The sequence below is a fragment of the Hyla sarda genome, chromosome 3 (assembly GCF_029499605.1).
Source record: "Hyla sarda isolate aHylSar1 chromosome 3, aHylSar1.hap1, whole genome shotgun sequence".
Lineage (NCBI taxonomy): Eukaryota > Metazoa > Chordata > Amphibia > Anura > Hylidae > Hyla > Hyla sarda.
Window position 1 is genome coordinate 153,281,413 of NC_079191.1, and position 20,843 is coordinate 153,302,255.

The 20,843-nt window shown below is 46.9% G+C and overlaps 1 protein-coding gene across 4 annotated transcripts in view; it reads left to right on the forward strand.

Moving 5' to 3' along the window:
• Positions 1-18,385, forward strand: part of FXR1 (FMR1 autosomal homolog 1) — a 64,177-nt gene extending 45,792 nt beyond the window's left edge. For 3 of the 4 annotated variants that reach the window (XM_056565284.1, XM_056565283.1, XM_056565281.1), the window contains exons 13-17: positions 1,150-1,353; positions 2,041-2,241; positions 3,431-3,511; positions 10,806-10,897; positions 17,358-18,385. In XM_056565284.1, the coding sequence (XP_056421259.1) occupies positions 1,150-1,353; positions 2,041-2,241; positions 3,431-3,511; positions 10,806-10,897; positions 17,358-17,525 (746 nt within the window). In that variant the 3' untranslated portion in view covers positions 17,526-18,385. The remainder of the gene's footprint in view (positions 1-1,149; positions 1,354-2,040; positions 2,242-3,430; positions 3,512-10,805; positions 10,898-17,357) is intronic. The other variant, XM_056565282.1, reaches the window with a different exon arrangement.
• The last annotated feature ends 2,458 nt before the right edge of the window (positions 18,386-20,843 follow it).

A 20,843-nucleotide genomic window follows, 5' to 3' on the forward strand; every position in this document is an offset into this window, starting at 1 on the left:
AGTAGCAGGACACTCTTTGGTTATGAAGTTAAGTGCAGGTGTAGGTCCTGAGTACTTACACATACCGTTATATCCTTCAGAATGACTAAACAAGCAACAGGACATCACATGTTTAAAGGGGTATTCCAGGGAAAAACTTTTTTTTTAAATATATATATATATATATCAATTGGCTCCAGAAAGTTAAACAGATTTGTAAATTACTTCTATTAAAAAAATCTTAATCCTTTCAGTTCTTATGAGCTTCTGAAGTTAAGGTAGTTCTTTTCTGTCTAAGTGATCTCTGATGACCTGTGTCTCGGGAAACGCCCAGTTTAGAAGATGTTTGCTATGGGGATTTGCTTCTAAACTGGGCGTTTCCCGAGACACGTGTCATCAGAGAGAACTTAGACAGAAAAGAACAACCTTAACTTCAGAAGCTCATAAGTACTGAAAGGATTAAGATTTTTTAATATAAGTAATTTACAAATCTGTTTAACTTTCTGGAGCCAGTTGATATATAAATAAAAGTTTTTTCATGGAATAAGTAGATGCAATGATCATGCAAATACATAGTAAGGGTTGGGTCACACATATTGGATCTGCAGTGTATTTTATGCTATGGATCCGCCGGTGACCCAACCCATTTTGTGCCTCCAGCTGTTGCCACCCCCTGTTTCCCTGCCTTGCTTCTCCTCTGGCCTGCTCGCAGCGGCAATCTGCCACTACAAGCAGTGGAGCGGAGCAGCAGGGTGGAGCGAGGCTGGGGAACGGGTGGTAACAGCTGGAGGCACAAAATGGGTCGGGTCCCCGGCAGATCCGCAGTGTAAAATGCACTGCGGGTCTGTTGTGTGACCCTACCCTAAAGCTTCAGTGACCCCACATGGCATAAGGCAACATTTCGCTTCAGTGCTGCCTTTTATCAACAATGTGTGTATGAAACAGGATTGTAGTTGTTAGAACGGCACAATCTAGAGTAGAACATAGACTGTTTATGATAGCAAGCTTTAGGTACAAAGGTGCTGCACTCAACTCAAGAAAGCCTCTATGTGACCTAGAAAACAAAAGATTTCTTAAGATATTTAACATAAACCATAAGAGAGATGTATAAATATTTTTAGGCCATAATTGGCCATTGCCATCATATCTAATGTATTACTTGTTTTTAAGGTACAAATTCAGAACTGTCCAATCCCTCTGAAACTGAATCAGAAAGAAAAGATGAACTGAGTGACTGGTCTCTAGCTGGTGAAGATGAAAGAGAAAATCGTCAACAGAGAGACAGTCGAAGGCGCCCTGGAGGGAGAGGCCGTAGTGGATCTGCAGGACGAGGACGTGGAGGATCCAGGGGTGGCAAATCTTCCATTAGCTCTGGTATGTTTACTTTTTAAATCCTATTTATTTTATTATTCCCTTGGTGCTAAACTAAATGGGTCTAAAATTGTTCTCTACATGAAAAGTTGTATTGGGACACAGTTTGTCTAATGTGCGTGTAAATGCTGGGTGACCATGCCTTGCAGATAACTCAAGATGTATAATTTTGCATATTTGTAACATCTGAAACTAAACACATTTATTCTTACATGTATGATGTTATGACAGTTCTGAAATTAGAGTTGACTCTAATTAGTCTTAGTGTTGCTCAGCCTACATATTGACCTCTGTACAGGTCAGACAGTTGTGCCTATGTCCATGGAGCTTGCTGTGAAGTTTTAGTACGGTTAAAAAAAAAGACGACATGTCCATCAATTTCAACCTGCATATCTCTAAATTCTATTGAAAACAGCTCTGACAAAAGATGGCTGCTTACATAATGTATAAAAATTGAAATAAACATTTTAAATTCAGAAAATAGAAGATTAGAAAAAAAAAATCAGTGAAAGATAGGATAGATCTATCATATTCACTTTAAAACCCTTGGATGGACAATGAACTGAACTTGTGTGGTCAACCAGGAGCAACACCTTAGCTAGTCTAAAGCATGTTGGACTGTCAGTTGCTGTACTAAATTGGTAAATAAATGGGTGCACAAATTAAGTTTATTTGCCTTTTTATCCTTAGTGCTAAAGGATCCAGACAGTAACCCTTACAGCTTACTTGATAACACTGAGTCAGATCAAACAGTCGATACAGATGCAAGTGAATCTCACCATAGCACTAACCGCAGAAGGCGATCACGGAGGAGGAGGACTGATGAAGATGCTTCTCTGATGGATGGAATGACGGAGTCTGATAATGCTTCTGTCAATGAAAATGGCTTGGGTATGGTTATATAAAAATATTTCCCATTTTTTTATTTCTCATATTATGTTTAATAAACACTTTTGTGTGGTGGTGTTCCTCAAAGTGTAGGCCATTGACCCTGGCTTTTCCTCTACTGTGGAATGTCATAAAATGCAGTGTATCCAAAAAGTGTTTTAGGAGAGTTTTCAAAGTTTATTGCATTTCTTAGGTTCCTCAAAATATCATGATTTTTGACAAGTAGTACATACAGGATACTGTATAAAACCGTACTGTTGTTAATTTTGCATTTAGAGAAATATGCTTGCAATGTTTATACTTAATGGGGTATCCCAGGAAAAAAACTTTTTTATATATATCCACTGGCTCCAGAAAGTTAAACAGATTTGTAAATGAAGAAAAGTGCAGAAGCCAGCGGTATAATAAACTTCACCTTTATTCGTATTCCACACAAAACTTCGACATTGGCATCTCAAAGTGCAACGATAAAACCTCCTGGATAAGCAACATGACTTGTTTCAGGTAATGTGACCCTTCATCATATGCATGCATCTGATGAAGGGTCACATGACCTGAAACGCGTCATGTTGCTTATCCAGGAGGTTTTATCGTTTGTACTTTGAGACGCCAATGTCGAAGTTTTATGTGGAATACGAATAAAGGTGAAATTTATTATACCTCTGGCTTCTGCACTTCTTCATGAGCTGGGGGCTTTCTTGACGTTTTTGAGGATCGGGTGAGCTGACAATCATTGTTACTATACAAGATTTGTAAATTACTTCTATTAAAAAATCTTAATCCTTCCAATAATTATCAGCGGCTGAAGTTGAGTTGTCTGGCAACAGTGCTCTCCGCTGACATCTCTGCTTGTCTCAGGAACTGCACAGAATAGAAGAGGTTTGCTATGGGGATTTGCTTCTACTCAGGACAGTTCCCGAGACACATGTCATCAGAGAGCACTTAGATAGAAAAGAACAACTCAACTTCAGCAGCTCATAAGTCCTGAAAGGATTAAGATTTTTTTAATAGAAGTAATTTACAAATCTGTCTAACTTTCTGGAGCCAGTTGATATATATCTAAAAAAAAAATATATATATATATTTTTCCTGGATAACGCCTTTAATTTCAAATGACATGGGTCTACTACATGATGAAACTTGCATTCATCTTACGGAGTAGTTAAGAGTTTGATGCACTTTACTGTTACAGATGATAGTGAACAAAAACCCCAGCGACGCAATCGTAGCCGCAGGCGTCGCTTCAGGGGTCAGGCAGAAGATAGACAGCCAGGTAATTGATGTGGGTGCAGTTATTGATAACTAATCTGCATGGAAATGCACTGCCTTTATCTCCAGGTATTTGTTTTATGTTGTGCCAATAAAAAGGTTTCTAACGGAAGGGCTATAATACCATGTTGCTAGTACCCTTTCAGATACTAAATCTACACCATGCAGAATGGTTTAAGTGCCTGCCCTAGTATGCCATCCTGCATTGTCTTGGTTCTGATGTTATACTAATGTGTTAACAATACACAAAAAAAAGTTTATGCAGTGTGCGTTATTGTATGTATTTGTTTTTATTTTAACCCAATATACTGATAAAAGCACTTGTGTTTTTGGTGATGAAGGGGTTTTCCCAGCTATGTTATCACCTATTCACAGGATTGTAGTTAACAATCTGAACATAGGGGGGGGGGGGTCCCACAATCTAAAGAATGTGAAACAGTTGCCCGCTAGAATGGAGGAGCGGGTCACACTTTGCCACTCCATTCATTCTCTATGGGAGTCACGGAGGTCTCAGAATTCTGTATGGGGTAACAAACTTTCTCTATCGGCTTCATTGGGGGACACAGACCATGGGGGTATGCTGTTGTCTCTAGGAGGTATGACACTATGGCAACAAAGAAGTCGGCTCCTCCCAGCAGGATATACCCACCTCCAGTCCCTGAGGTAATCAGTTTGTACCTCATGGGTCCGGGTCACCCTATCTCCTTACTCGCCTCGCTCGCACATGGTATCCCGGCATGATGCAGGTGATAAAAGCTGGCTGAAGACTTCATAGGAAGACTTCATGAGGTAAGTTCTTCTGACTGAGGTGAGTATATTTCCCTTTCTCCTTAGGTGCAGATTTGCAACAGCTGGAGACCCTCAGTTTTTGGCCCACCTTTCTCATGGGTCTAATGGGGCTGGCCTGGACAGGGGGTCCTTTATTACTGGGGGGAGCAGTGGCAGTTTGGATGGGGCACAACCCTCCACACTTTATTCATATATACTGTGTGTGTGTGGAACGTCTGTGTGTGTGTGTGTTTTTTTACTTTGAAGCGGCTGACAGCCGCAGCGTTCTCTATGCGGGCGCTCTGAGCGCCGGTTTACTTTCACTTTCGGCAGCGGCTGCTGCCGGCGGCGTCTAGTCCGCTCAGTTCCCCGCGAGCACACATGCATTCGCATGTGCGCTCGGGCAAGGAGCGGGCGCCATTACAGACTTCTTGTTAATGCTGCAGGGGGCACCGCTTATTGGCCCCCGCCACAATAATCACGCGCACAGCGCTGATTGGTGTACAGTTCGCGCCCAGAGAAGCTTCGGCGGCCCTGGGTGGGTGGAGCTAAAGCGCATCGGGCCGCCGAAACTTCTCTGGGCGCGAACTGTACACCAATCAGCGCTGTGCGCGTGATTATGGTGGCGGGGGCCAATAAGCGGTGCCCCCTGCTCCTAACACGCCCCTCACTTGCTATTGGCCGACATTTCTCCTTGACAGCCTGCAGGCCACCACGGGTTCGAGTCCCGCGGTGGGGCAGAGTATTAGTGTTGTGGTTTAATTTTTTTTAAAAGGGCCATTGTGGTCTATGGGGATCTCAAGGCATGTGAAACAGTAAGATAAGCAGACTGTATCAGCAACACAGTGAAATGGAACGCAGTCTTGGGTGAGAGAGGCCCAGAACGGCCTCCCTCTAAACAGTTAACTGGAGTGTTAGCCACTCCTTTACACTGGCAATACTGTAACTCTAAACTGTCTGGTTCTGCTGAACCACTTGTTCTGCCTGCTCCACTTGTTCCGCCTGCTCCACTGCTCCCCCAGACCCCCCTGCTACTCTACCCTGGTTGTTCTTCCCGACCCGGTGGGTTCAACCACCACTCCAGCCTGGGTTCCCTCCCTCTCCCAGTCTATATCCGACTTGGCTCAAGTCTCCCGTTATGTGGTGACTGCCTTGGAGAGGCCCTCCCTACACCGACCCACCGGAGGGTCCCGCTCTCCCCGTATTCTGACACTCTCGCAGCATCATAGGGGTGTGTCATCTGACTGATCCCCCGAGTCTTCTGGCAGGCACGGGCGCTCCCCTCGCAGGCATCGCCCCGTTACTCCTACCTGTAGCAAGCGTCGCTCCTCTAGAGAATGCTCCCAGGGTCGCCGCTCTGGCTCTCCAGACCCGCGTACCAGGTCAGTCTCTCTCTTCCAGGGCCGCCTCACACGTTCCCATTCACCTGGAGAACTTGTGGAAGAGGTTTCTGATTCGGCCTCCGACTCAGAGGACCACATGGATGTGCCTAATGTGGTGTACTCAGTGGTTGCGGCCATAAGAGACCTCTTCCAGCTAAAGGACCCAGGAACTTCGGACGTGGTCCAGAAGTTTCCTTTCATCGTGCCCGACCTCTTCCAGGGCTGCCTCACCTCGTTTCCATTCACCTGGAGAACTTGTGGATGAGGTTTCTGATTCGGCCTCCGACTCAGAGGACTGCGCGGATGTGCCTGATGTGGTGTACTCAGTGGTTGCGGCCATAAGAGACACCTTCCATCTAAAGGACCCAGGAACTTCAGACGTGGCTCCAGAAGTCTCCTACTCCCTGCGGGTATCTGCCTGAGGTCACCCTGACAAGAAGTTTCAGGAAACGAAGAAGGTTCAAGCGCGGTATTCCTTCGCCAAGGACCTCATTGCTCGGTTGAACTCCTCTCCAACTGTGTATCCGCCAGTCTCCCACCTCTCTAAGGCGCCTACCCGGCCGTTGGCTGATGCGGCTGCCTTCAAGAATCCAGCGGACATGAAGGTGGATATTATGGCAATCTCTGCCCTTTTCCTGCTTTTGCTTCTGCCTGGGTGTCAAAGGTCCTTTTAGTACGGTCTTCCAGCTCCGCCAGGGTAGTCTTCAAGATCCCTCCGGAGGATTTATTTAATCTAGCTCTCCGATGCTCTGCAGCCGGAGATTTTTCTGTGTTCTGCTTCCATGTGCAGCCACTGTGCTGCCTTTACCACAAGCTACCTGGTAGCCACGCTCCCTTCATGTGGCTTTAAGCCTGGAATGCGGACGCCACCTTCATGAAGTGAGGCGACGGGCGGAAAAAGAGTTCTTTATTACCTCTGGTAAGACTCACAGAACCGCTTTCTGTCGTAAGTTCTCCTTCCAGTTCTGTGGACCTTTGGTACAATCAAAGGGTACTAACAAAGGGTCCAGCCAGGCGCCTTCATGGGAAGAGGGCTCCTCTTTCCGTCCTCATTCCTCCCAAAGGTCGGCTATCAGTTACGGCCGTTTGGTGGCCCCATCATGCACCCATAGGCCTTCCTCTGCCTGATGTGTCGCCCCCACCCGCCGACCTCTCTCGGGTGGTTGGTCGCCTCTTACCCTCCGGGATGCCTGGACATGCAGCTTCAGGAGAACATTTTCGAGGTTTATTCCAACCTCTCTGTGGTCTCCAAGAAAGGCGTTTCTGTTTGCCCAGTCTTGGTTCTCGAGTATCTCAGCCAGCGTCTTGCGTTCCCATCCCGAATAGAGTCTCTCCGTTCGGTGCTGGCGTCCATGGTTCAAGGGGAGTTTTCTTTCCACTTTGAACATAAAGGATGCCTGCCTCCACTTCTCATTGTTTCCCGGTCATCAGCGGTTCCTCCGCTCTGCAGTTCTGGACGGTCATTTTCTAATGTGGCTATCCATTTCGGTCTGGCCACTTCTCCGCGGACCTTTACCAAAGTCCTGGCGCCTATGATAGCCTTTTTTACGGACAACAGTTGTTTCCGTGATTCCTTATTTGGACTACCTCCTGATCTGAGCTCCAGCCAGGACCCAGATCCTGGAGAATCTTGGTCTCAACCTCCAGACCTTGTCTCACTTCGGTTGGATGGTCATTTGGGACAAGCCCAACCGCTCTCCTGGTGCTACAGTTCGATGCGGCCTCTGCTCGCTTTCGACTCCGCCGACTCTTTTCAAGAGTCTGATGCCTTCAGTTCCCTGCTCCAGTTTCCATTCGCTATTGCATGGATGTCCTGGGTCGATTGGCGGCGGCCGTGGAGGCCATGCCATTTGCCCAGTTTCATCACCGACCTCTTCAACTGGTGATTTTCTTCTGGTGTGACAGGTCTCCATTGTCTCTCGGCCGCAAGATTGTCCTCTCTCGTCAGTCTTGTTGGTCCCTTCTATGGTGGCTTCGTTTTCCCCCTCATTTTTTTTCGGGGGTGTTCCTTCCTGTCCTTCCCTGCCAGTCTGTCAGACTGGGGAGGTTTTTTTTTAGGGACCGTACGGTCTGGGGTCTTGGCCCCCCAAGAAACTTTTTCCCCTTCAACATTTTGGAGCCTAGGGTAATTCTTTCTTCACTTGGGAATTTCCCTCCTGGGCGTAACTCAGGTTTCCAGCCATCTCAGTTATCTTCAGTCTGGCCGTCCCTGGGATGTGATCTTCTCAGCCGGTCCTCAGTCGTCCAAGGCACTGGTCCCTACATCCAGGGGTGTTTGCTTTGATCTGCAACCCCTGGGGCGCTCCAGGCGTGGACCTCTTCTTGTCCCGCCACAACCGAAGCGTTCCTCTCTCTTGGTCGAGCCTTGCCCTACCTTGTATATTTGGTGGTCGGGCTTTGCCCTACCTTATTTGTTTCCTCCCTTTCTTCTCTTTTCGGGGTCTTGAGGAAACTCTCAGTGGGACGTTTCTGCCATTCTAGTGGCCCAGCCTGGGCCCGGCGGGCGTGTTACGTCGTCGTGGTCAGGCTCCTGGATGACTTAACGTTGCGCCTTCCTTATCGTCCAGACCTCCTATCTCAGGTCACTTGTGCCACCCCTATTATCGTCTCTGCTTTGATGTCGTGGCAGTCGAGACCGCGGTTTCTCTTCCCAAGTCATTAGCATCATGCTCAAGGCTCATAAGTCCTCCTCGGCAAACATTTACCGCTGTACCTGGCGGTCTTATTTTAGTTGGTGTGAAGCTCGGGTCTTGTGTCCTGTTACCTTTTCGGTTTCCCGTCTTCTCTCTTTCTTGCAGTCGGGATTGGAACTGGGGTTGTCTCTCAGTTCCCTTAAGGGTCAGATTTCGGCTCTTTTTCCAGCGTCCTCTGGCTTCTAATTCTCATGTCCGGACCTTCCTTCAAGGAGTGGCGCATGCTGCCCCTCCTTATCGGTCACCTTCTCCCCCTTAGGACTTGAATCTGGTTCTGGGGTTAACCTTTTGAACCCCTTGGGGAGGTGTCCTTGCACCTCCTTTCTTGGAAAGTGGCGTTTTCTTGTTGTTATCTCCTCCATTCGGAGAGTGTCTGAATTGGCAGCTCTCTCCTGCCGTTCTCGGTTTGTGGTGCTTCACCAGGACAAGGTTGTCTTCCGGCCAGATCCTTCCTTTTTGCCTAAGGTTGTTTCGGCCTTTTATCTCAATGAGAACATTGTTCTTTGGTCCTTTTATCCAGCTCCTTCTTATTCTAGGGAGCATTTACTCCACAAACTGGATGTGGTTTGAGCTGTTAGGTATTACCTCTCTCTCTTCTTCGTTTCGTCAGTTCGATTCCTTTTTCGGCCTTACGGAAGGTCGTAGTAAGGGACAACCTGCTTCTAAGGCTACCACTTCTCGGTGCATCCGGTCTGCCATTTCGGAAGTCTATCGCTGTAGGGGGAAGATTCCTCCCTTCAGGGTTGTGGCTCATTCTACCCGTTTCTGTTGGGGCATCCTGGGCTCTCCAGAACAAAGCCTCGGCCTCGCAGATTTGCAAGGCGGCTACTTGGTCGTCTTTGCACACTTTCTCGAGGTTCTACCGGTTCATACCTTTGCATCGGCTGATGCTAGTCTGGGCCGTAGACTGCTGCAGGCGGCAGTGGAACGGCCGTCTGCCTGACTGTTTATCTGCCCACCCAAGGGACAGCTTTGGTACGTCCCACGGTCTGTGTCCCCCAATGGAGCCGATAGAGAAAAGGAGATTTTTTAACACTTGCCGTAAAATCTTTCTCCAAGGATCCATTGGGAGACACAGCTCCCGCCCTTTTGGGTTTCTCTTTGGTTCTCTGTCCGAGGGTGTGTTCTTTTCTTCTGGTTCTCGGACAGTTCGTGTTTTTTTTCCTTGACCTGTCGGTCCTCTCCTATTGCTCTGGTACTAAAACTGATTACCTCAGGGCCTGGAGGCGGGTATATCCTGCTGGGAGGAGCCGACTTCTTTGTTGCCATAGTGTCATACCTCCTAGAGATAACAGCATACACCCACGGTCTGTGTCCCCCAATGGATCCTTCGAGAGAGATTTTACGGTAAGTGTTAAAAAATCTCCTTTTGTGTTCGGACAACACCTTAGAAAATAGACAACTTTACACATTAAGGGTAGGTTCACACTTAAAGGGTATTCCAGGATTTCTTTTTATTTTTCTATGCTATAGGGCTGTAAAGTTAGTGTAGTTCATAATATTGTCTCTGTACCTGTGTGTGTGTAACTGTGGTCTCACAACTGATTTTAGCCCCAATATTTATTTTTAAGACCATACAAAATTTCTCAGGTCTCGGGTTTTCCCAGGTTGTAGTGCGGCAGAGATGCGACATCATTAGTTAGGTGTGCAAAGTGAGCCTGTCCTGCTGCAATGGGTGGAGCAACCACTGGGTGGGAGAGAAATCATTTTGCAACAGCTGGAGGCACCCTGGTTAGAAATCCCTGGTCTTTCGAATGGAATGCAACTCATTTGTGTTTCAATGGGTGGGGTGGCTGATGTGTGGGAGGGATGAAAGTGACCTCATACTTACAAACAAGGAACTATGGTATGTATAGTATGATAGAACAACTCCAACAAGAAATACCCAGTTCACAAAAAGATAGCCACAGCCTTGTTAAGATTGCAACTCAGCCGCTCAGTCCCAAGACAAGCGCAGATCCTTCCTAAGCATGTCCATTACTGTCTGGTAGGTACATACTTAAATCACCTTACGGTGGATAACCCCTTTAACTAATCCGCTGTTGCTTTTAACACCATTGACTTCAGTGGGTCTATGGGAAATCTGCAAGTTTGCCACTATTGTGGATTTTCTACTGACTTATTAAAGTCAATGGTATCAAATCTGCTGTGGATTTTCCGCTGCTGGAACCCCACAGCGGATTAGTTACTTGTGAACCTACCCTAAGGGGCAAATTTACTTTCTACATTGGTTTCTTAACATGAAATATGCTGCAGTAAAATGCACCCCAAACATAAATGAGCTAGCACAGCAATTTACAACCTATTTCTGGTATGTGTTTTGAGCCGCAAGGGACCTCACCCCTTGTACAAAACTTCGCTGAGCTTTGTATGCCATTTTCTGGCATACAATGCTTGCTAAATTCCCCATTTTTTACATTTCTGATCTGTTATATGTAATGCTTTCCCCTTCCAGTCACAGTAGCAGACTATATCTCAAGGGCAGAGTCTCAGAGCAGACAGAGAAGCCTCCCTAAAGAAGCACTGGCTAAAGGCAAGAAAGAAAAGGTAAGCTGTGATTTGGTAAAACCAGTAATGTCTATTCTAAAGCTAAACTGTTCATGTTTTCATTTGAATAATTTTTAAAGGGTAAACTCCAAAAATGTGTTGTCACAGTAGAGATCTTAATGCTATGCTACGTCTGGTGATTGTAGCACTCCACTTTTACTTCATTTACAATGCTTGCAAATCTGTGTTAAAGGGGTACTCCGCCCCTAGACATCTTATCCCCTATCCAAAGGATAGGGGAAAAGATGTCAGATCGCCGGGGTGCCACTGCGGCACCCACCTGTAGCAGCTTCACAGCTGTCACGCCACTTCCTATAGACTTGCATTGAGGGGGCGGGGTGTGATGTCACACGGGGGAGGAGTCTTGACATCACGATCTTCAGCCCCCGTGGTCGGGATGGACTTAACGGGAGGAACTCCTGCGGTTCCGGAAGCAGCTATAGGTGGGTGCCGCAGCGGGATCCTGGTCTGACATCTTATCCCCTATCCTATTTTTTTATTTTAGTTTTTTTAATTAATCAACTGGTGCCAGAAAGTTAAACAGATTTGTAAATTAATTCTATAAAAAAATCTTAATCCTTCCAGTTCTTATTAGCTGCTGAATACTACAGAAGAAATGTATTTCTCATTCAGCTCCATTGGGGGACACAGGAACCGTGGGTATATCTTGCTGCCACTAGGAGGCTGACACTAGGCATACAAAAAAGAAGTCAGCCCCTCCCAGCAGGGTATACCCCACCTCCTGTCTTAGAGACACTCAGTTTTAGCTTAGTGTCATAGGAGGCAACACTGATCTGGATTGCTCCAGGTCTGGTCTTTATTATTTTTTAGTGTTAGTGTTTAGACTTCTTCTTTTTTATTTTTCTAGGTAGGGGCGACAGGAGCATGGCGCTGCCTGTTTCCCCACATGCGACTGAAGGGCACGGTACCATAGTGTATGGTCCGTTAACCCTTCCTCGCCACCGGCCAGCACCAGCTTGTACCTTTGATCCGGGTCACCTTTTGCCTCTGCTCGCCCCGCTTCAAGAAGCCTGGCATGATGCAGCAGGCGTAGTCTGGTGAATACTTCTGGGGACAGACCTTCTGGAGGTAAGTATACCTCCATGTTCAGGTAAGTTCCTTACGCCCCTAATCCCCTCTCCCTCTTCTGTATAGGGCTTACCAAAGGGGGGGGGCAGTCTTTATAAGTGGGGTAGGGACAGTGGTGACTTTGATCACAGTGTGTTTTTGTCTGGGGGTTACAGCTCCTCACACATAGTGAGTCAGCTGCAGACCCCCCAGACAGTGTGTGCCATACAGTCTCCGGCTGCCGCTCCTGCAGTGGCGGCGGCTGCTGGTTCTTCCATGTCAGGGCGGCGCGCGGGATCGGGCCACTAATTTAGCCCGCAGCTCCGGCCTGGTCCCGGCCGGAGTTAGCTCCGCCCCGCGGGCGGTCTCCAAGGCGGGCTTCTCCGGCGCATGATGACCGGGACCAGGCCGCTGCTTGTCAGCATCTGCACTGGTCCCTGCTGGGTTCCAGCGCCGCGGACAATCCTCTGCTCAGGCAGCCGTACCAGCAGAGGGTGACGGCTACCGACTTCTGCGCGTCCGTCTCGGCCGGGTACCAGGCCGACACTTTACTCCGCGGCTTCAGCCTGGTCCCGGCCGAGTGTAGCTCTGCCCCCTTCTTCGCGCTCTCTGAGCGCCAACCCTTGGCGCCGGCACAGGGAGGGCTGATTCAGCCTATCAGGATACAAGCTGTCTCCGCCTCTCCCGTGCAAGCGTGCGAATGGTAGCTCCTCCTTCGGGTCACGTGACCGGAGCCTACCTCACTCCTTCACACGCTGCTGCATGCTGCTCTTGTGGGCTCCATTCCAGCCGGCTGTCCTATATCCGTGGGTGTGGGGACGTCCAGGAACCTGGGTGAGCTCATTCCAATTCTTGTGTCACTAATTGGCTGTACTTGGCAATGTCTGCCCCCAGCTTAGAACCTTCCCTCAAACAGGCGGCCCCTGCTTTGGTCACTTACTATGCTTGCACAGTGTGTAGGGTTAAATTTTCGGGGGCTTCAGCTGTACCTACTTGTTCTGCCTGCTCTTCCTCACGCCCTACTACCCCCACCCAAGACGCTCCTTCGGGTCCGTGGCTCCTGAACAGACACCGGTTTGGGTGGCTTCCCTCTCCCAGACTATTTCAGACCTGACGCAGGCTTCTAAGGATGTGGCTACAGCCTTAAAGCAGTCTTCCCTGCGTCCTTCTCGGGAAGCGAGTTCAGCCTCTTCGGACCGCAGGCGCTCCCACAGACGCCCATGGGTCTTGTATCCTGACTCCTCTCCTGGTCATAGGTGCCGCACGCGCTCCAGATCTCCCGCTACTAGGCGGTGTTCCCGGTCACGCGACCGCTCTCCTAGGGGCCGTTCCCCGAACCGCCAGTCTAGATCCCGGTCACCCAGATCAGGAGCCTCCACTACCCGTTCCCAATCCCCGGGTGAACTGGCAGAACCTCATTCGGATTCTGAAGAACTGTCCTCCATGTCTGACTTGGTGGATGGCCTAGTGTCTGCAGTCAGGGACACTTTCTGTCTACAGGACCCTGGACCCTGCTCCTAAGGTCTCCTTTGCCCGCACTCCTTGCTCTCCTAAGTACTTCCAGTCTCATAAGGAGTTTGATGTGCTTCTGGAGACAACCTGGTCGCCATTCGGCGTTCTATGTGGCTCAAAGCTTGGAACGCTGATTCGCCTTCCAAGAAATCTCTGACGGCTATGGCCTTTACTGGCGGTCGCCTTTTTGGAAAGCGACTAGATTACATCATCTCTGAGGCTACAGGAGGTAAAAGTTCTTTGCATCCCCAGAACAAGGCTCGCAACACTGCGGCTCATGGGGTTTTTCGTAGGTCAACCTCTTTTCGGTCCTTTTGCCCCTTGGGACGCCAGGAAAAATTGAGCCCCTCGCAAGGTAGGCAGGGTCCGTCCTTCGAACTTCGCTCCTCCTGGAAGCAGGATAATCCCTCCAGCCGATTTCCCGCTAAATCAGGAACCTGTAAACCCGACTCGACCTGAAGGGGCACCCCCGGGTGTGCGGTCGTTTACTTCTTTTTGGGGACGTCTGGTTGTCACAAGTCCAGGAATCTTGGGTTCGGGAAGTCATCTCCGACGGTTACCGAATCGTTTTTTTCGATCCCGGCCTCCTCGTTCACCTACTCTGGCAAAAGGTTTTCATTCTACCATCCGCACTCTGCTGCAGCAGGGTGTTATCGTGCCCGTCCCGCCCCAAGACCGTTTCAGGGGTTTCTACTCAAACCTCTTTGTGGTGCCCAAAAAGGAGGATTCAGTCCGTCCGAATTTGGACCTAAAGCTTCTCAATCGGCATCTTCGCCTTCGCCACTTCTGTATAGAGTCCCTGCGGACGATCGTGGCGTCCATGGATCAGGGTGAATTCCTGTCTTCAGTGGACATTCGGGATGCGTATCTTCACATTCCGATTTTTCCTCCAATGTTTTCTACGTTTTGCTGTTCCGCAGGGTCACTTTCAATTTGTGGCTCTGCCCTTCGGCCTGGCTACAGCCCCCCGGGTTTTTGCCAAGGTCCTGGCGGCTGTCATGGCCATGCTCGGGTCCCGGGGTGTCTGCCTTCCTTACCTGGACGACTTGCTTATCAAGGCCCCGTCCCGAATCCAGAACGAGGAGAGTCTCCACATCACTCTGCTGACCCTAACTAGCTTCGGGTGGCTGATCAACAAGGAGAAATCAAACCTTTCTCCCTCCCGATCTCTAGTCTTTCTGGGCCTCCGGTTCGACACCGAGAGCACCCGAATCTTCCTCCCTCCGGACAAACGGAGTGCCCTGTTGTCAGGTGTTCGTCTCTTGAGACGTCCTTATCCAGTGTCCATTCGGACATGCATGGCAGTACTGGACAGGATAGTGGCGGTCATCACGGTGGTTCCGTTTGCACAGTTCCGTTGCCGTCCGCTTCAGTGGGCTATTCTGTCTCTGTGGGACGGATCCCCTCTGTCCTTGGACCATCAGATCCGCCTGCCCACCTCGGCTCGCCAGTCTCTTCTTTGATGGCTCCACTCTCCCATTGAACTGGCTGGTTCTTACGACGGATGCGAGCCTCGTCATTACTTGGTCTCTGTTCACTCTTCCGTACCTGTTTCCGCCAATTTCCCCTCCTTCCACGAGTGCTCAGGAAACTCAAGGCGGAAAGCATACCGGCCATCCTAGTGGCTCCTGATTGGCCTCGCTGATCTTGGTACGCCGACGTGGTTCGACTCGTGGCGGACGTTCCATTCAGACTGCCAGATCGCCTCGATCTTCTGTCTCAGGGTCCTCTTTGCCACCCCAATTCACAGCCGCTGCGTTTGACGGCGTGGCGGTTGAAACCGCGGTATTTAAGGCTCGCGGTTTTTCATCTAGGGTCGTTCGCACTATGCTCAAGGCGCGTAAGCCGTCCTCGGCTAGGATCTACCATAGGACTTGGCGGGCTTATTTTCGGTGGTGTGAGGCCCGCGCTCTTTCACCGGTTCGTTTCTCTCTACCAAACCTTCTGGCGTTTTTACAGTCGGGTCTTGAGACGTGCCTGGCCCTTAGCTCTCTCAAGGGTCAAGTGTCGGTGCTCGCTGTTCTTTTTCAGCAGAATCTGGCTTCTGATTCCTCGGTTCACACCTTCCTTCAAGGAGTGGCTCACGAGATTCCTCCCGTCAGGTCTCCTACTCCCCCTTGGGACTTGAACCTGGTCCTCAGTGCCCTGCAATCTTCCCCGTTCGAACCTATCCGGGATATTTCTCTTCAGTTCCTTTCCTGGAAGGTCGCCTTTTTGGTTGCTGTGACCTCGATCCGTCGGGGGTCGGAATTGGCAGCTCTTTCTTGTCAACCTCCCTTCCTGATTCTCCATCAGGACAAGGCAGTACTTCGGCCGGTTTCTTCTTTTCAACCGAAGGTGGTTTCGTCTTTTCATCTGAACGAAGATATCGTTCTCCCTTCCTTCTGCCCTGCTCCATCTCATCCTAAGGAGCGTTCTCTCCACAATCTGGATGTGGTGCGAGCCTTGCGAGTCTACCTCAAGGCCACTTCTTCTACTTTACGACGGTCAGAGTCGCTGTTTGTCCTTCCGGAGGGCCAACGCAAGGGTCTGCCGGCTTCTAAGGCTACCATCTCCAGATGGATCCGGTCCGCCATTTCTGAAGCATACCGTTCCAAGGGGAAGGGTCCTCCCTTCCAGGTTATGGCTCACTGCACTCGCTCTGTGTGGGCCTCTTGGGCGGTCTTTAACAGGGCTTCGGCCCTACAGGTGTGTAAGGCGGCGACTTGGTCTTCAGTGCACACATTCACCAAGTTTAACCAAGTGCACACTTCTGCATCCGCTGACTCCTCTTTCGGGCGTAAGGTTTTTCAGGCTGCGGTGGTTCGGCCGTCCGCTTGATTCTGGGTTACATAGTTTTCCCACCCCCGGGGACTGCTTTGGTATGTCCCACGGTTCCTTTGTCCCCCAATGAAGTTGAATGAGAAAAGGAGATTTTTTACACTTACCGTAAAATCTTTTTCTCAGAAGCTCCATTGGGGGACACAGCTCCCACCCTGTGTTAGTTGTCGCCTGTCAGTTGGTTGTTTCGTTGTTTTTGACAGGGCGCCCTCTGGACTCTGTATTTTTCGGTTCCTCCTATTGCTTTGGGACTACAACTGAGTGTCTCTAAGACAGGAGGTGGGGTATACCCTGCTGGGAGGGGCCGACTTCTTTTTTTTTTTTTTTGTATGCCTAGTGTCAGCCTCCTAGTGGCAGCAAGATATACCCACGGTTACTGTGTCCCCCCAATGGAGCTTCTGAGAAAAATATTTTACGGTACGTGTAAAAAAATCTCCTTTTTTCTTTTTGGAACACAGGGCTCTCTACTGAATCACAAGCAAAGTGCTTGCTGCTGACATCTCTGTCCATTTTAGGAACTGACCAGAGCAGCATATGTTTGCTATGGGGATTTTTTCCTACTCTGGACAGTTCTTAAAATGGACAGATGTCAGCAGAGAGCACTGTGCTCGCGAGGTCAGCAGAGAGCTCTGTGTTCCAAAAAGAAAAGATTAATATTTTTTAATAGAAGTAAATTACAAATCTGTTTAACTTTCTGGCACCAGTTGGCTTAAAAAAAAAAAAAAAAAAAAAAAGTTTTCCACCGGAGTACCCCTTTAATGCAAATTGTAAACCACTTAGTGAAAAGGGGTGAATGTTAGATGCGAATCTTCAGCATAGAGCCATTATCAAAAAGCTTGTACAAGAGAGGAATATGATAAACTACTCTAGTGACTGCAGGGATTCTTAAAACGTGTACTTTCTAGCTTGGGCTTGATTCTTGGCACAAAAGGTATGCCCTCCCCAAGTGTTGTCTGTTAACATGTATTGGTCAATAATTGTCAAAAACAGCATCTTAATTGTAAATGGCAGTTGTAAGGTATAATAATTTCTTACCGATTACTAAACTTCTTACCTACAGGTAAAGGATGTGATTGAAGAACATGGACCTTCGGAAAAGGTCACAAATGGACCACGGGGGTCCAATGGTGACAGTTCTTCAAAGTCACTGACAACAACCCCTGAAAGGAACGCTGCAAGCTGTCAAGATGGGAGCAAACAAGAAGCCATACTGAATGGGGTGTCCTAAATGGAGTGTCCTAGTTTACAGTTCCTTTACATTACATTTTACAATAGTGCTTGTACAAGCTTGCCAAAGATAGATTAAGGATCGCCAGTCTTTACACCACACTTTCAGTTCCTCCATTTGGAATAAAGAAAGGGGAGGGATCCTGATAAACATGTTAAACATAAGTTGATACCTACTGTGTTCTAAATACATCATCAGATGTGCCTTGAGATAGTATACGAAACATTAAAGAAAAAAAAAAAGAAAAAGTGCTGGCTATAGGAAATGTTTTGTTTCAAATATGGCATTGAATGGGGGGATGCTGCATAATATTTGTTCTGAAAGCATTAGCTGCTTTTGTTACATTTTTAATAATATGCAACCACTTCTTCACCTGAGGAAAACTAGAAAATGCAGTCTAAAAGTATTTTGCACTGAACTGTAACTTCTCCATTGGTTAGGTCTGGAAACTGGTCGTTTTAATACGTGTTTTTTTTTTTTTTTTTTTTTTTTATTAAAAAAATAAAGTTGTATGGAAGAAAAAAAACTGCAGACCACTGGAACACAAATATTCATCTGCAGCTATTGGCAGTGACTGTTCTTCATTGGAGCTTTGTTTGGTTTATTTATTAAACTGTACAGTATTTAAAATCAAACATTGCTATAAACACTAAACCGAAAGTAGTCATGTCCACAAAGGCATAATCCTAACTACTGAAAAGATCAATTTCCAGAATGTTTCTCCTGTATAAAAACTGCATATGTTAGTCCTTAGTATGGTATTTTTATTTTTGTTTTGGTTGTTTGATGTGCAATATGTTTTTGTATGCAGGTAGTAAAAACAAAACAAAAAAACACAAAAAATAAACTTTGATCTTCCATTTTTGATTATCAGCCTAGTTTCCTATGGGGAAATGCAATGATTTCTTAACCCTTCCTCTGCTTGCATGTCCAGCAGCGGAGAGGTTAATGTGTGTATTAACATGACATTTAATTCCACGTGGTAAATATAATTGACCAGTTTAAAGTGCTCGGTTACACTTTAAAGTAAGCATTGACGAGCGATGTGATTCCTTTTTGTACTGGACATATATCCTTGATTTACATCGTGTCGCAATGTAAAGCCTGATGTTGGCCACAGGCGTTGGAGGCCATCCTCTTCAACTGGACAGAAATCCGTGAAATAAACATCTTTCCAGCACATACTTTTTAAGCATATCTTGTCTTCTTCTTTTCATCTCTCATTTCCCTTTTACTTATTCCTCCTTAACTGATTTCTTGCTATCACATCCAGCCTCTAGCTATCCAGTCTACAATAGAACATGTTGAAATCAAAAAGTGCTCTGTGGGTAGCTCTTAACCCAAGGTATAAATGTAAACTATGAATGTAGTCATAGATGTATAAAGCAATAAAGGGAATAAAGAGTGTATGTAGTGTTTTGTAATCAGAAATTATTTCATGGTTCCCAAAGTTAGTGTACATATTATGATAAGAAGGAAGCAGAACAGAGCCTTTATCTATCCATGGGTTTTGTCACAAGCACATGCTTTGGTCAGACATTGTGAAAGTAACATTTGCTAATTTTGCACCAGTAAATAATTAGTTAGGTTTTATGCCCATAGATAAATTCACATGGCAGTATTTATAATCCAAAACTGAAAATGGGTCCTAAGCATGAAAAGGTGCAAATCATTCCTTTGTATTTTTTCTGTGTTTTTTTATTTAATTTTTTTTTGGTTTTGGTTATCAATAAGGTCAAATACTGACAAAAATTTGAAAGTAGCCTGAGAGCACAACAGTTTATATACTTTTTGTCTGAGATACACCTCTGATTTTGGAAAGGTCTGCACTAGAATATATTTACAGCATATTTATCAGTACCTCTAGAGGCTACATGGAATGGTCAAACACTAATTCCATTAGGGTAGAGCATCCAAGCAGTTGTGCCTTGCAGCATCTATGAACTCTACTTGATCCAAATGTATTTAATATTGCAGTATTCTAGGACCAACTTAAATTACTTAGGTATGGTTGTTGCACCATAATAGCAATATCTGTATGCAGTAACATGTAGGGCTGAAAATTGTAATACTTAGTTCATTTACACTTTAAAGGTGGTACTTATTTCTACTAGAAACCAAACTGATTCATGACTACATTGCTACAGGGAAGATCAGTCATATATGTTCACAGCATTTAGGGTACCATTTTCTGAGACAGCTGAGTGGAAATATAATAAACAGCTGATGTGTTATGGGGAAGACTGGGTTGCAAGTAGTTTCATATTTACGTCTTAAATTTTTCGTAATTTTGCATTTCTATTTTGTCCTTTTTGGCAGCATAGAAATAATAGGTTTAACTTCATCTTATCCTCCTAGGCAGAAGAAACAAGTTAACTGAATGTTTTATCAATTAGACTACTATTAGAAGCAGAAAGACTTCCTCAAACACTGTTTTTGTTTCTTATGTAGGCAGAAGTCAAGTTGCACTATTCTCTTCTCCCACAGGAGTAGTGAAGCATTTTTTTTCTTTATTGCTTAGGGTAAGGGGTTTACCATGCCTTCTCAGCTCCCCATGTCTCCCAGTCTGCTGGCTGGGGATTGACTGGTGGTTAGGACAGCCTGGTTTGTATTGCCATCTTGGCTCTGAGGTCCACCAGTTTCCGGGGCCAAAGGATCACAACTTATGGCTCCGGCTACAATGTGCCAGTGGGGGCAGGATTCTACAGTTTGGGAAAAGACGACTTCTGTCGCCTGGGTGTTTGTCATGTCAAAAGGATATTCTATTGAGTTTGCCTGCTTTCCCCCAGCATTGCTCTTCCTAAATCCAGGAAATCATCATCTGTTAAATTTTGGATTTAATGAACATGAAGATCTTCCTCTCTCAGGAGAGTGTTTCAACGCTGACCACATCTGTCTGGGATGGGATAGGAGTTTTGGGGCTCATGATGTAGTCAGGCCACACATGGAATATTGTACCCAATTTTGGGCATATGTATATTAGGACATGGCTAAACTAAAGAGGGTGCAGAGGAGGGCTACTAAAATAATTAACCATACGGGAGGATTAGATTACCAAGACAGGTTATCAAGCTTGGGGTTATTTAGTGTTGAGAGAAGACGTCTTGGGGGCTATTTAATCACAATGTACAAATTATTAATGAACGGTACAGGATGCTTTCTAGTGATCTTTTTATACCTAGACATACATATGAAGAAATGGGGAATGGCACTCACCAGTCTCTTTATTGTAACAAAAAGATCAGGTTAAAAATATTCACCTAGCAAGGTGGGGACGCTAGTGTGCGCTTACAGGTGACAATTGTTTTCGCTTGGATT